We start from the raw sequence: 14,832 nt of genomic DNA, 5'->3' as shown, positions 1-14,832 counted from the left end.
CGTCGGCGTATATGGCGAGCATGTCCGCTATAGTTTTATTCAGACGTTCCGTGAGTCCGTTCGCCTGCGGTTAGTAGGCGGTCGTCCTCCGGTGACTTGTCTTGCTGTACTTCAAGATGGCTTGAGTGAGCTCCGCCATAAATGCTGTTCCCCTGTCGGTGATAACACTTCGGGGGCACCGCAGGAGAATCCGCTCAACGAAAAACTTGGCTACTTCTTCTGCGGTACCATTTGGCAATGTCTTTGCTTCAGCGTAACGGGTAAGGTAATAGGTTGCCTCGATGACCCACTTGTTACCTGCAGATGAAGTTGGAACGGGCCCGAGGAGATCCATTTCGATTTGCTGAAACGGCTTGGTCGAGGTGCTTTGAGGTTCAGTAGTCCAGCAGGTCTGATAGGAGGCGTCTTGCGTCGCTGACACTCACGGCTTGTTTTCACGTAATGTGCGACGTCGGCAGGTAACCGCGGCTAATAATACTTATCTTGGACTCGATGCAGCGTGCGTGCAATTCCGAGATGTACTGTCGGCGCATTATAGAGAGCCTGCAAAATTTCTTTTCGCAGTTCCTTCGGCACGACAAGCAGGTATCTCTTACTGTTGGGTGCGTAGTTCTTCTTCACTAGGATGTCGTTGTGCAACGCGGAGGACGATAACTGACGCTCCACGAGGTCTCTCAGCTCATGTCCCGAGCGCTGCTGCTGTGCAAAATTGATGGTGTTTACCGGTCCTAAGAAGACTTCATCGTCTTCGTCCCATGAGAAGCAGTCTGCGTCGTAATGCTTGCGACTAGACTTGTAGACCACCGCGATGTCAAATTTTTGGAGGTGTAAGCTCCATCGTGCAAGACGACCGGAGGGGTCTTTCAAGCTGTCAAGTCAGCAGAATGCGTGGTGATCACTTACCACCTTACATGGCCGACAGTAGAGGTGCGGGCGAAACTTTGAAGTGGTCCGGATGATCGCGAGGAACTCCTTTTCTGTCGTTGAGTAATTGGCTTCGGCCTTTGAGAGGGACCTGCTAGCGTAAGCGTTAACTTTCTCCTGTCCGGACCTCTTCTGGACGAGAACGTCACCTAGGCCCAGACTGCTTACATCGGTGTGAATTTTGGTCTCGGCGTTATTATGAAAGTGGCCCAGGACAGGAGAAAACTGTATTCGGTGCTTCAGTTCGTTGAAGGCTTCTGCTTGGGGCGCTTCTCATTCAAAAGATACCTCAGTCTTTGTAAGCTGCGTCAAGGTTCGGCGACGCGAGAAAAGTCCTTGACAAATCGTCGATAGTAAACGAACAGCCCAAGCGGCGGTAATCAACACAAAAACGAATTGTTCCGTCTTTCTTCGCCAGAACCACTGGCGCTGCCCAGGTTCTCTTCCGTGGCTGGATGACGTCATCGCAAAGCATTTCCTTTACTTGGTTGCGGATGGCCTGGCGTTCTCGTGTTGATACGCGGTAGGGGCATTGGCGGGGAGGTCGAGTATGTTCGTCGGTGACAATGCGGTGCCAGGTCATTCGAGTTTGACATACCTTCGATGCTGGGGAAGGGGGGGAATCGAATGCCTCGGTTAGACCCGTCAAAAGTCTACTTTCGTGTGCACGTCTTCCGTTATCGCTCCGCAACGCCGTATCAGCTTTTTATGTGGGCACGTAAGCTAGAGGTTACAAAATCGCGCGCGCGCGATGTAAAATAATACCCTACGCAGTACATCAAACATCGCGTGGCTCTACTCCTTTAGTCCTCTGCTCTCGCTTGGTAAAATTCGCGACGAGAGACGAAGACGACGTGCCTGAATGTATAATTAGTGATTTGTGTTAACATAACTAGCACGTATTTAAATATTAGCTCTTGTATAGCTTGAACGCTGCAGTTTGTTTTAGCGCCGCCTGTGTCTCTCGGTATGCTGTTCGAGACACGACGACGTTAATCTTTGAATCCTTTGCAAACAGAATTATATTGATTTAGCTCGATTCGCGGACCTCGACGAGCTGGAAAAGAAAATGAGGGAGCCTCTTGTGGCGTATTTTTTTGCCCTTCGGACATTAACAGGGCGACACTAATGTCTCTCCGGCGCTATGCCAGGGACGATTCGCGGATGGTCTCGGATCAGTCTTGCTGTCGCGAAGCAAACACCGGGATTACAAACTCGCCCTGGGAGCCCGGTTGTTACGCGGTCATTAATCACAACCCTTCGGGCTCGCCCCGGACGCCCACCCGTAGGACATGGCTGCCTGCCGCTTGCTGGCGCGTCCAGCGAGGCCCGGGCCTCGCACGCTTTTTCGCGCTTGGAATGGCGTGATTTATGTCACGTTTCTCGCCCGGTCTGCGTACGTCTTCCCTTGCTTCCATTTTTTTTTTTTTGCACCACTCTGTGCGCGTCTCACGTTTGCTTCACCCCGCTTCCGGTCTCATTTACTTCACTAAGCTGTTCGTGTGATATTTCGAGAATTTTTCATTTCTTTCTCTTTTCTCTGTCCTTCTATTCAACGTGAAAGGGGACGTGATGTCACAGGGCTTCTTTGGCAGTGCCTTCATTTCCCGCCACAAGTTCATCTCATCATCCCATTTCCGCAGACGGCTTGCTTATTGCGCTTTTCTAGTTGTGCTTTTGGGAATATTGCGCCTTGCAATATATGGCGCGTATGAAGCACTGCTTCCAAAGTAAAAGGAAGAATCCGCGGGACCCTGGGTTAGCACCACGAAATAAGTGACGCGAAAATGTAAATAAAGGATTTGTTAGCCACACTGAGGACGAAACGTTGTATATTTGGATGATAAGTGCACGATGAGGATGACTTTTACACTTTGTGTTTTTCTGGGCGCTGAAATTAATTTCGATGTTTGTGCATCGTTTCTTGCAGATAGAAGACGCGATGCTGATGTTCGACAAGCAGACCAATAGGCACAGGGGTAAGTCGCATTTTTTTTTTCTTCTTCTTCTTCTCTTGCAGATTTAGCCACTTCATGAAGCATGTGGATGGTCCCTCTATAAACAGGCTACGGTGATAGTCTGGAGGTGGTGCAATCATGCGCCCTTTATAGATTGGCGGAGTCGTGTATATATCGATATGGACGCTTTTTACCTTAGATAAGTTATCTTTGTTGCCTTTTATTTGTAGAAACTGTGATGCGTGGCGTCAAATCTGACTACAAAAAACTTAGTGTCACTTCCTAAACCTGGCTTAACCAACCTTCGGCAAAAAATAAACAGGGAAAAGAATAATCGAAAAATAGGACCGCACTTTTTTCAAAGATTCTTGCGTGGAGCGTTTTGCTCTGCTATGCGTCAGGATTGTTTCCCTTCAAAAATGTACAGGATGTATTTGAACTGAGTTCAGAACACGCGTTTTGTGCTGCTTGTGCCAGATAAAGACGTCCTTCCGGTTTTTTTCTCTCTTTTTTTTTTTTTACATATTTGGTTAGACATATTCTTCTTTCTGGGTATACATAATTTATCGTGAAAAATTTATGCGCGCATGGCCACACTACGTTTTCAGAGACTACTTCATTTGGTTTAACACGCTGTCTCCTGCCTAAAGGGAGTCTGAGTTCCCCCGCTAAATTTACGCTTAAAGTTCGATGTCTGTATAGGCCGCTATCTCGGAGACTTGAGAACTCCTTTGCACTAGACCCTTCCGACTGGTGGTGATACGCCTCAGCCGGAAACTAAATAGCTGCCGACGCATTGCGCTGTGTACAAAGACTAGCCACCGGCTTACGAAAGTAGGCATTAAGCGCAGTCGTTTCATTTCTCTCTGAACTATTTTCCGCAACCGCTGCTTGCCGTCGAACTAGTGTGAGCATGAGCCAGACACGACAATGCTGCAGAATTTGTCTGAATGAAAAATAGGATTTCGCTTTCTCAGTCGCTTCATTGAATTTGCCACTCACTGCGAGTATGTATCTTCGAGCGAGAAAAATCGCAGCTAGATTTATTGAAATCAATTTGAAAGGAAGCCGCTATCTTTGAATGTCTTCCTTTACTTCCGAAACAGATTTAGCTTGATAATATATTTCAATGCGCAGTTGTTACGATTTCTTTAGTTTATTTTTCACGCAGTTAGTGGACATGTTAAACGAGTGGCTCAGCCTTCGCGCTGAAGCCGATTCCAGCGTTTTACTGCTGATTTGCAAATTATTATTATTATTATTATTATTATTATTATTATTATTATTATTATTATTATTATTATTATTATTATTATTATTATTATTATTATTATTATTATTATTATTATTATTATTGAAGCGCGTTTTTGCTACTTTATTGCTTTATTTCTTAGATGTTCCAACGTCGTAATACGCAAACTTTCTGGTCGTTTGATGACTCGTTTTGTCCTGGAAAGACTGCGCCTTGGAGATTTACAACCTTGTAGACGCCACTATGTGACGACTAATGAGGAAGCCTATATAGGACGCCTCCGCCGTCGACGCTAGGCGCTTCACGAATAAGCATTGTTTTCGCCTTGTTGCTTTGCCCGTGATTGAAATGCGACCAAATACGCGTAAGGAAACCATTGACGGACATGCGATTAACGTACAGGTGCAATGGCCGATGTTATGGCCAAAATGCTGCTTATGTTTGGCACTGTTATACTTTTCTTTGCACCTCTTCCGTCCATCTCATACCGGTGCTCGATTGCATCTTATAATAGAGTTATTTGTGTGTATACAGGTTTTAGCTATAATTGCTGCCTAACGCTTTAATGCATAATAATGCGTGGAGCCTATACTATTGCGTTTAACCCGGAAATCATGCTCAGATGTCGCGCAGTCCCAATGCAATTATTTACGTTCAGTTGATTCCTCTTAGTGAATAGAAGAAAAAAATCGCTCTAGCATTCAGAATAATACCCGTGCCGCAAAAAAATTGACAGCAATTGATTGATGCGGTAAACCTGTCAATGCGATTATTTTCTGATTTGTGCCTCCTGATGACTGCCACTCCTGGGATCCAGTCTCAAATGTTTTTAATAATGAGCAAAACTAACGAGCACAAAATATTTGCAGTGTTGTTCAGAAACGGTAGGAAGGTATTCTTCGCCACATGTTGCTGTTTTTAGTTTGAAAAGAAGAAGGACGGCCGCAAAATGGCGTGAAATCTGTAACGCACAAGAATAGCACCTCTGTCAGAAGTAGCTGTAAAAATGGCACCATTCGCGTTTAAAATGTAGTAGCGGTGCTTTGTGCGACTGAAAGTCATGAATAGATGATTTGATACGTAACAGCAAGTTTTTGGAAGCAAAGTGGCATACTTTTCTGAGTGCAGACTGGGAACGAGAGTACGCATTTTCGAGCGAATAAGTTGTGGCGAACTTAGTAATTTGGCAGCAAAGCTAACGCCATTACATTTGCACACGTGGTTACGGCGCAAATGCTGCTAAAACATAATTCAGTCAGAACTTACTAGCGTTAAATATGTTTGTGTGGCATGGGTATCTCCTCACATGATAGGCTACTTAACTAATGAAAAGATTTATCACCATTTCAAAGGCGCTGAGAAAAAAATATTCGACCCTGTTAGTTAGTTCATAACTGGGGTTACTTACACTAACTCGAAGCAAACAGAAAGAGCGCTTCGCTATAGAGTAACTATCTTTACATGCAGAGCAAGTCGCTCGCATTGGTCTAAGCGACAATCGCGCTCAGCATTCAGAGCTGAGCGAAGGAAGGAGAGGGAATTCAGCGACGGTGGATCGTGCCGCAGCATCTGCGCGATTTATGAGGGAATTATACGCAAGCGCCTGCTCGGGCGCACAGAACAGCAGCACGACACGTATCGTCGATAGAGCAATAACATCACGAAACAGGCACTCGTATCACGCGCCTATTTGTTCGTACTCTTACTCTATATGTTGTCTCTTTCTTTCTCCTTCTATCGTTTTTTTGTTGTTTCTGTTATCTTGGCGCTATGCTGTTGTATTTTTCTTTCTCTCTCTCTGTTGTATCTTTTCTGTGCCCTGTTGTTTCTTCCTCGTCGGACAAATGATGGTCACCACGGAGCCCATTTTCGCGCACGCGATCGTGACAGCGGTTACCGCACGGAGGCGAACTGCCCGGCGCTTCAGGCCGCTGTTCGCGCCCCCGCTGGCGTGAGCATCCTGCTCAAGTAAAGGCACTAATGGGTACGCAAGACAGGCCAAGCCAGTTAGTTGCAAATAGCAAGGAATTAGTGCACGAACTTGGGTAAAACGACCCGAGAGCGTGCACCTCCATCTCCCTCATTTTCGATTCTGCATTTCTGGTCTTTTTTTTTTTTATGTCCCTCTCGGGCTTGGCGTTATGCTAGTATTCGAAACCGACGGACAGTGCGCTGCCATGACTGTCGGATCAGACACGCAGTAGCAATCGACACGCTTGCGACATGCCCGCGTTCCCGGGTTTCCGCTGAGCACGCCACGCTTCTGCGGAGGGCGACAAGTCAGGGGCACACAGTTTACTCTGCTTATAATGTTGGCACAATATTTTTATGTGATTTCGCAGCACTGTGTGCCACATCAGGCTCGCTGGCCCCTCTTTTTAGCTTAACGTGTGCCCCCCTGGAAGTATTGATTCTACGTATAGAGCGAATAATTTTAAGCTTCATTTCGGCTTCCCAGATAAGCTGCCGGAAATGGGGGGGGGGGGGGGGGGGGGGGGGGGGGGGGGGGGGGATTATCAGCAGCCGAATTGAGCGGTCGTACGATGTGTTCGAATTGCGGAGCTATGTGCATTGACCTCCCATGGAGAGTTCCTGAGGCTATTTCGTGCTCCCGATCGTCCTTTCCAGGGTATGAAATGACGCGTCCTCTAATCTTTACATATTCGACTGGGTCTCTATATATCGTGAATTCTGTAGAGCCCGTAGCAACTATCAACAACTGAATTCATGGAAAAAGAGATACCAAAAAATGTCTATTGTACGTGGCGATACGGGGGCGGAAATGTACTCATTCCGAATATAGGTCTTCTCCTGGCTTTAGCTGCATATTCCAAGCGCATTGCGCAGAATAAACTCGCATTTTCCTCAAGTTGTGTTCAGCTTTCTTGCACAGCAACACTCGCTCTTTCGAAGACTATGTACGCTGTCATTTTTGCAAGAAAACATTTGCTTGTATATTGCACACCTAAATGTACAGAAATCCAGAACAAAATGCCATGATGTTTTGCGCAGGTTCTTGCAGCAGTACGTTCAGTGTGCTCACGTGCAAATCTACTCTACTAGTAAACACCTGCTCCTTTCAATTTCTGCGTCCCCCCCCCCCCCTCCCCCTCCCCGTGCGGCACCTCTTTCTGGTGCTGCGATTAATACCCGAATCAAGAAATATCGCTGCAATTGTTTGACTTAAAGTAAGAAGACGTTGCAATTAATATCGCTTAGAGCTGATGACAGAGAGAGTGTATACCTGGATTAGCAAAAGGTAGGAAAAACAAAACATTTAGTTCTTTTTTACTATGGTCAATACTGTACTAAACATATTTGGGTTCAGGAATAGCGTTACAATTCATAAAAGAGACTAATATATATATATATATATATATATATATATATATATAGACATGGATTGCTTGTTACTAATGGGCCAGAGTTAAATTCAAACAGGATGTCACACAACTTTCCCGATTATCTATTTTATTCCAACAGTTTCGGACGGTGGACCGTCCGAAACTGTTGGAATAAAATAGATAATCGGGAAAGTTGTGTGACATCCTGTATATATATATATATATATATGCCTGATTAGTGCTTGCCTCTACACTAGCCGAGCCTGTATACAGGTTGCCTAACAAACTTAGATAATGTTTGATGAAGACGCGCGTGGTAATTCAAAGTAGGTATTCCTGACCTCTTTCATGTCCGCTAGAATATAGAAATTTTCGCTCGGAAATATATGGTTGCCGCCGTGCTGAGCTTTGGCTGGCGTGGCCTCATGAGGATTGTCGGAGCGAATCCTGTTTCATCCTGAGCAGTTTTCCCCGGCACAATGCTGCTTGCTTTTTTGTCTTCTATCATCTTGATATATTGCTACCACAAATTCTTTCTTTTTGTGTCCTCACGGCGCATACCGGTGTTCCTCACCAGCTTTAGTTGTCGCTCGCCCTCTCAGCTTGTGCTGTTGGAGCGCTAGCGTTTGTTATCTAACGCCATGCACATATCGCCAAACACTAATTCTACCCCTAAATCTGCATTTTGCCCTCTTTTTCTCGTGCCTTATTATCCCAGGAGAAACCGTAAGGGCTCCCTCTACGAGCAAGAAGCAAGACATGCAGGCTTATTATCCCTTGGAAAATACGGTGCTTGCTTTCTCGGCTTGCACTTCATGCGGCACCATCTGCACACATTGCGTGTAGAGTTGCTGGATGTAGATGTTTTGCGAGGAAGTGAAAATGCGTCATTGAACTCATTTCAAAACCAAAAGCATCGCACATTGAGTCTCTGATGTGTTTACAGCGTTGATTCTGCGAAAGAGCTGTCGAGCTCCACTTCTTCCTTTTTTCGGTGTGTTCACACATCTCCGATCCATGTTACTTTCTTGCGGACTACAGACAAGATATACGATGCCGGGCTACAAGGTGCTCCGAAATAAAAACATTCGTAAGACTGCTAGCGCGCTTCAAAAAGTGACCACGAGTGAAGGAGAAAAACGCTGGCTACGATGTAAGCGACCGAACCAGAAGCATGAGATGTGGAAAATAAGGAAAGAATGAAAGAGAGCGAAAAAAAAAAAAAAGCAAAGGAGAAGTGCGAATAAAGCGCCAAGGCGGGATGGACAGCAAAGATGCCTCGAGAGAAGAGAGCAGCGAGGTCGAAGAAGAGCAGCGACGAGAGGTGGGGATGGGGAAGAAGGGTACGCGAACGGCAATCCTGCGGCTCAAGCGGCTCTCTGTGTAGCGAAGGAGCGAGGAGACGGTGCGGCGTATAAATTACCGGATGCGAGATGGACAACGGGCGCGCTACGGGCTTGAGAATGTGCCGGTGAGCGAGAGAGAGGGCACGGAAGGAGATGGACGGGGTCGAGAAGGAGAAAGCAAGAAAGGAGAAGCGGTGGCAGGGAAGGCGCGCAAGGATCGTTAAAGTAAAGTAACCTTTATCGCCAACGGGGCTCGCGAAATTTCACCCCATAAATTGTGGGCCAGCCTGACGCTGTTCCTCCTTGTCCTCCGCTCCTGGAGCCGTTCACTGCAAGGGGGAAACGAAAGAAAATCGCTCACTCTTCTCTTCTTCTTCGCCGCCCCACTCCTCTACCTCGTTCGCTCTCGCATTCCTCCTGCCTTGGTTTATTTGGGGCGCTGCGTGAAAGCGCCGCCGTGTGAAGCCATTCCTTCTGGGCCGTCTTGTCGCAGCGGCTTGAAAATGAAGCGTTGATAGGCGCACTGGGTTTGGGGCGCGCAGGGCATGTACAGAAAGGATGGGACGCATGCCGAAGTAAACTGCGATTCGGAGCGCGTATACTTCTTCAGCGATCTCTAACGTCTGTGAGACGTTTTTTGTTGTTGGTGGTGGTGTTGCTCGTTGGGCGACATCTTGACCAGAGCTCTTGCATTAAGGCCGAAGATTGCAGCAGCTGTTAGAGCTTGGCAGCTTAACGTCACCTCACAATGCGCCCTAAGCAAGGCTTCAATGAAACTCGAACCCCACTTTGAAAAGTTTGTAGTCACATTCAGGTTTATTCGCAGAACTGCCGTCTTTCTGTTTTGTTTTTCTGTTTTTACATTTTCTTGTCAAGTTTTCCTGCGCTCATTGCGGGGGAAAAACGCTGCCAGGTTACGCTGGTTTTGTGATGGGAAGCGCTGGTTCATTCAGTGAATGCGCTGCTTGGAGGCTGATTCGAGAACACGTTCGGGTTCATTTTCTTTGTTCGGCTTGGATAAGGGAAGTTAATATTGACTGCGAGGAATGTACGCTCATTACATAGTTAAATTGAAGAGTGATGCTAGAAGCTTATAAGAGGCAAATAAGCGAGACCAGCAATAAGGTAGCTATGCACAATTACAAGTTATGAGTACAGTTTTTATTTTCAGTCAAAGTCATTATTATAACGCATGTTATGAACGCCTGGCCTACAAACTTTCTTACATTTTCCGTATTTTTTTATTATTATTATTCTAAATTTTGCGGTGAAAAGATGCCTTCCAAGAACTTCACCCATACAAGACGTAATATCAGGTAAAAAAATATACAATAACAAATAAATACCGCTGACTTCTATTCCTGTCTGCATGAACACTTGAAGATACTAAAAAAGGCAATGGGTTCTACACTGCAAGTTAAATGGCGTTTCCAATTGCTTTCCTTATAGGATAGGACTCTACAATATGCAATTGCGATTTGATGAATTGCACCTATACTTCCCATGACGTAGGTTCCATCCCGTCCGCTTCAACCACAAAGAAAGGCAGCCATGTACTGTGCCTTCCATTAAGGCGGCGTCCCTCGCATAGCCTTAGTCTCTCTGGAACGTTAAGCAGTGCAAACCGAACTATATTTGACAGAGTGACTTAGTTTGAGCATGCTTGCTTTGTATTGATCGACTTGGTCATTTATGCATGTTCAGTGTATACTTGCGCACAACATTCACATCTTCCTTTATGTACATCCAGATATTGTTTCCTTTTTCTTTCAATTTTGCAAAAAGATTTGGGTGATGGGTGGGGGGGATGACGCGCACATCAACTCGAACGCGAATTCTTTCCGGTCGCTTAGCCCTAGTCCAAAGCATGCTCCGTGAACCAAGGCGACCTGGTGCTGCCATAGAGGGCAATTTCACTGATCTGCTCTCCAAACATTTTCCCACGAGTTTCGAGGTAGGTGGCGGTTCAGTTTGTTCCAAGCAGCGCGCGCGGCGTTGCGCAGCCCACAGCCGTTTTTCACCAGCCGGAGCCGCAGCAGCAGCAGCGCCATCCAGATATGGCGGAACAGCGTTTCACGAAAGCAATAACACCGAACGGCACTCACTGGGTCCTGGTTTCGTCAAATGCCATTTGATCGGAGCCGCGTAGCCGGCCTTCCCGCATGAGACCCATTGAGCGTCTGCTTATTTTCTTTATCGTGTTCTTACTTTTTCTGTGATGGAGGCGTAAGCAGGTAAAACGAAAAGAGAAAGACACGTTGCAGCGCCACCATCCTTTCCTCTCCGCTTCCGTAAAGACGCATATTTATTTCTTTTACCTTTACGGCGGTCCCAGCTTGTGGTATCGCAACCTTCACCTGGCGGCTCGTTCGGGATCCGCTGCAGGAGCGTTTCGCGGGAGGAAGCGGCAGCAGCTATACCGCGATTAAATGGCCCGTGACGTCCAATTGCCTCCTCCCGGACTGGTCCCACGGGACCTCACGAGAGCTGCTCGCTGCCTTGCTGCACGTATCAAGGGCGTCTCCTCAGCCTCCAAATCAGATCGGCTTTTTGGCTCTTTTTATTTTGATCGTTCTTTATTCGGCCGCTCCTCCGTATTGCGCATTAGTTCGTCTTTCTTCTCCTCTGTCTTCAACCAGTAGTGCGCCTACGCATTTTTTTTTATTGTTGTTGTTGTTGGGATACCGCTCGTTGAAGGCCAAGCTATTGGCAGTTCATTGCCTCTGCCTTCTTTTCTTTCCACAAATATAAAACAAAATCGAAGAGGCACCGGAAGAGTGAGCGTAAAACGCCTTCAATTGATTCTCGAAAACCAGGTCAACTGCAGTGAGATGCTAGCATTTCGCTTTACTCTCAAGTGGTGTACTGCCATATAGAAGGACCTATCGAACTTGGTGAACTTGCTCGCTATTTTTTCTACTGAAATATTTTGAATGTATTTGGCATAAAGCCTCATTGCCTCTCTTGGATAAATTATGCGAAAAATGTTAAAAATTAATGCTAGGTTCATGATGGAAGCACCAATGTAAGTGATGCTTGTACGGATCATAGACAGTTGTAACATCTGTTGAAATATGCTTTATTATTTTTGTTTTGGCACTGGTCTTACGCCGTGTGTGGTACGAATGGCTTGAGTCCAAAGTAGAGGGCTGTAAGGGAGAACAATGGGGCTACCCACATGTCACACTGATCCGGTAGACCAGCACTATATGCCAGGATTTCGTAGCTGCTGCGAACGTAGTGTCGGTGCATAACGTATTTCGACGGGTGACTTGGTTAACGGCAATTGTTTACTAGATCTGCCTACTTTTTATACCTGAGTCTTAACCTGTATTGGGCAAACTTAAAAGAAAGCACGTTGCCCATAAACAACCCTCTTTATAACTTTCCTTATATCCTAATTAAGGACGCTATCGCGACAGACACTAAACGGCTTTTGTGCATGTAAACCTGATGATGTGGATAGGCCCTATTCTCTCGGGCATGCTTTTTCAGCACAATGATTTTGAGTTAAGCTTATTTTATAGCGGAAGCTCTGCTTTTCCAACAAAAATCTCAAGGTTATCTGGCTCCGAACATTTGCCTTTTAACTCTCGCGCTCTGCAGTAAACATAGTCCCATCTTTATATGCGCAAGCTAGATAATGCGCATGTGCCAGTATCATGTGCGCCTCGCTGCAGCTGCGCCGCAAAAAACATTGCCACAACTGGGTTTAGAACACGTGCCAGAAAGAATAGATAATTTTTTCTGGACCAGGTCCGAGATCACTGAGCTATCGGCGTAGCCGGTCGCGCCTCGTGTAAAACTGCAACTCATTCTCGCTCTGTGCACCGAACGTTATCGTCTTCATCAAGTTCGAACTGCAACACACTCCCGCGCTATGCAGTGAACATCGTCTTCGTAAAGTTTCCTCTGCCCGGCTCTTTTATTTAACCTACAACTAAACGCGCTATATACACACGTCATTTGGGTGAGTGCGGGCGATGTCCGCGAGCGTAGTGTTGGGCGAATCCACCAGGCGACGTGGCAAAAAGAGGCGACGCGGCATAGAGGAAGCCGATGTAGATTAATACAGAGACCGCAGCCGTGCCAGGCAAGCTGCGGACGCCATCTAGCAATGAGAAGCCAAACTAGTTGTTACCGAGAAGTTTATCATGCGCGGAAGCGAGCCAAGATCGAAGCGGCAGCAGCGACTGGTACTACAGCCGATGTATTACACTGGTGAAACTCGGTTCAAGGATAGTTGAACCTCTCTAATTTTATGGCACAGTTATTATTCGTACAAATAATTCCAGCCGATGTAGCTTAGTTCTCAAAATTCAAAGTGTGTGCGCCAGCACCTGCCGTCTCACTTGGATTTCGGTTCTAAGCTGGGGTTTCAAATTCAGGCAAAGATTGGAGAAATCGGTGACTAGTGACATTAGTGATAGCGCGCTATGATTGTTAGGACCGCATAGCCCACCTTCAGAGAGCAATCCAGATGTCAACATTCAATGCACAGCGTGACAGAGTAGCAAGTCAAATTTAGTACAACTTTATTCACAAAAAATATTAATCCAGCAGGTGCGTCTGAAACCATGGCGACTACAAGCGACCAATACCCATGCTACGGCTCGGGTTTGAATGCAAGGTCGTCACAAGTCTTTGCTTTATTTCACGCATCGAGTGAGGGATCAGGCACAAGTTTTATAGGTTGTAGACGGGTCCAACAATCCTATAATATGTTATCTAATTGTGCATTTTCGGGAGAATGTCAGCTCAACGCGTAGGTTGATCGGTAGCGGCGATTGCCTGTTTTCTGCAGATACTCTATAGGTATTACAATGGAAAGCGTATTGTGACTAAATGTGATGTGTCTGCAACTTACTTCACAAAACCTCACATAGGCTTTTCACGCCAGGACCAGTGGGCGCATACAGAAACTGTAAATGGGCATTTAATCATATGTTAATCACAGCTGCAATGAAGACATCACATCGTTTGTCGTTCTTCCGTAAAAAAAAAATTAAAAAGAAACAGATTATGTATCTAGGACGCATAGATCGCCACACAACATTCATAAGAGTTCTGTACAGTGTCCGTTTTTTTTTTCTTGAACAAATCAACTTTTGCACCACGTAGATGAGGTTGGCAACAAGGAATATATATTGCAAACTGGTATCCGTATAAATACAGACAATCTCCTACCTATCTAATCAGGGGTTTTTCGCTTGACGGGCAAGATCTGATAATCTCAGTGAGATCCACTTTTGCTACACCGATGCAATGGCACCCTCAAGTACTGTAGTTTGCCAGAGTCACACCTGATAAGAGGTTTTGTTTCGTATCTTGGTGTCCTAGCCAAAACCTGTTTGATTTTTCAAGTTTAACAGTTCAGCCTGAACTTTAAAAAAATATTTCCCACAGCATATTCGTATTGTCAGCCTTACCTCGCCTTTCTAGGCAACGGTTAATTAAAGCAAGTGCAATGTGTGTGAATTTAATCTCACACAATGTCTTTCTTAAACGTCATACGTCGAGCTTACCTGTCACAACGTGGCCTCATGCTAAGGGGCCGTTCATATGCCATGCTCATTGAGATTCCACCTATTCAACGGACCTTGCAAAACAAGATTTAAACGATGCCCTATACTATAAAATATTTACCTTCTGAGGAAGTTTTTAAGGATTCTTGGGATCTTTTTATGCTCATGGTACTGCTTAGCCTGTGGAAACGCCGCTTGACAGATCGTCATACAGAGCCGCCACGTTTATCGAAGTCTCAATTGAGAGAGTGGTGTGCAATTTGGTGCAGGCGGGAGGCTTATGCTGCGCAAGTAAGGCCCCCTGACCAGCTGTTTTTACTTGATGCGTAAGTGCGTCTCTGAGAATTCAGGTATACGCGCAGAATCGTGGTGTGGCTATATATGACTGGTTCACGGGACGCGGACTGGTTAAAAAAGGCTAGAATCCAGTTTGTGCTTTGCGTTTCTACGCAGAAAAGGAAATCTACAGTGGTGGTAGCACGG

The 14,832-nt window shown here is 46.0% G+C and overlaps 1 protein-coding gene across 6 annotated transcripts in view; it reads left to right on the top strand.

Moving 5' to 3' along the window:
* Window positions 1-14,832, top strand: part of Rbp6 (RNA-binding protein 6) — a 553,757-nt gene that overhangs the window by 337,814 nt on the left and 201,111 nt on the right. For all 6 annotated transcript variants that reach the window (XM_084599398.1, XM_084599400.1, XM_084599397.1 and 3 more), the window contains one exon: window positions 2,855-2,903. In XM_084599398.1, the coding sequence (XP_084455524.1) occupies window positions 2,855-2,903 (49 nt within the window). The remainder of the gene's footprint in view (window positions 1-2,854; window positions 2,904-14,832) is intronic.

The sequence above is a fragment of the Amblyomma maculatum genome, chromosome 3 (assembly GCF_055883805.1).
Source record: "Amblyomma maculatum isolate TAMU_Amacu chromosome 3, ASM5588380v1, whole genome shotgun sequence".
Classification (NCBI taxonomy): domain Eukaryota; kingdom Metazoa; phylum Arthropoda; class Arachnida; order Ixodida; family Ixodidae; genus Amblyomma; species Amblyomma maculatum.
Note: the sequence above shows the minus strand (reverse complement) of the source record. Positions and strands in the feature narration are given on the sequence as shown.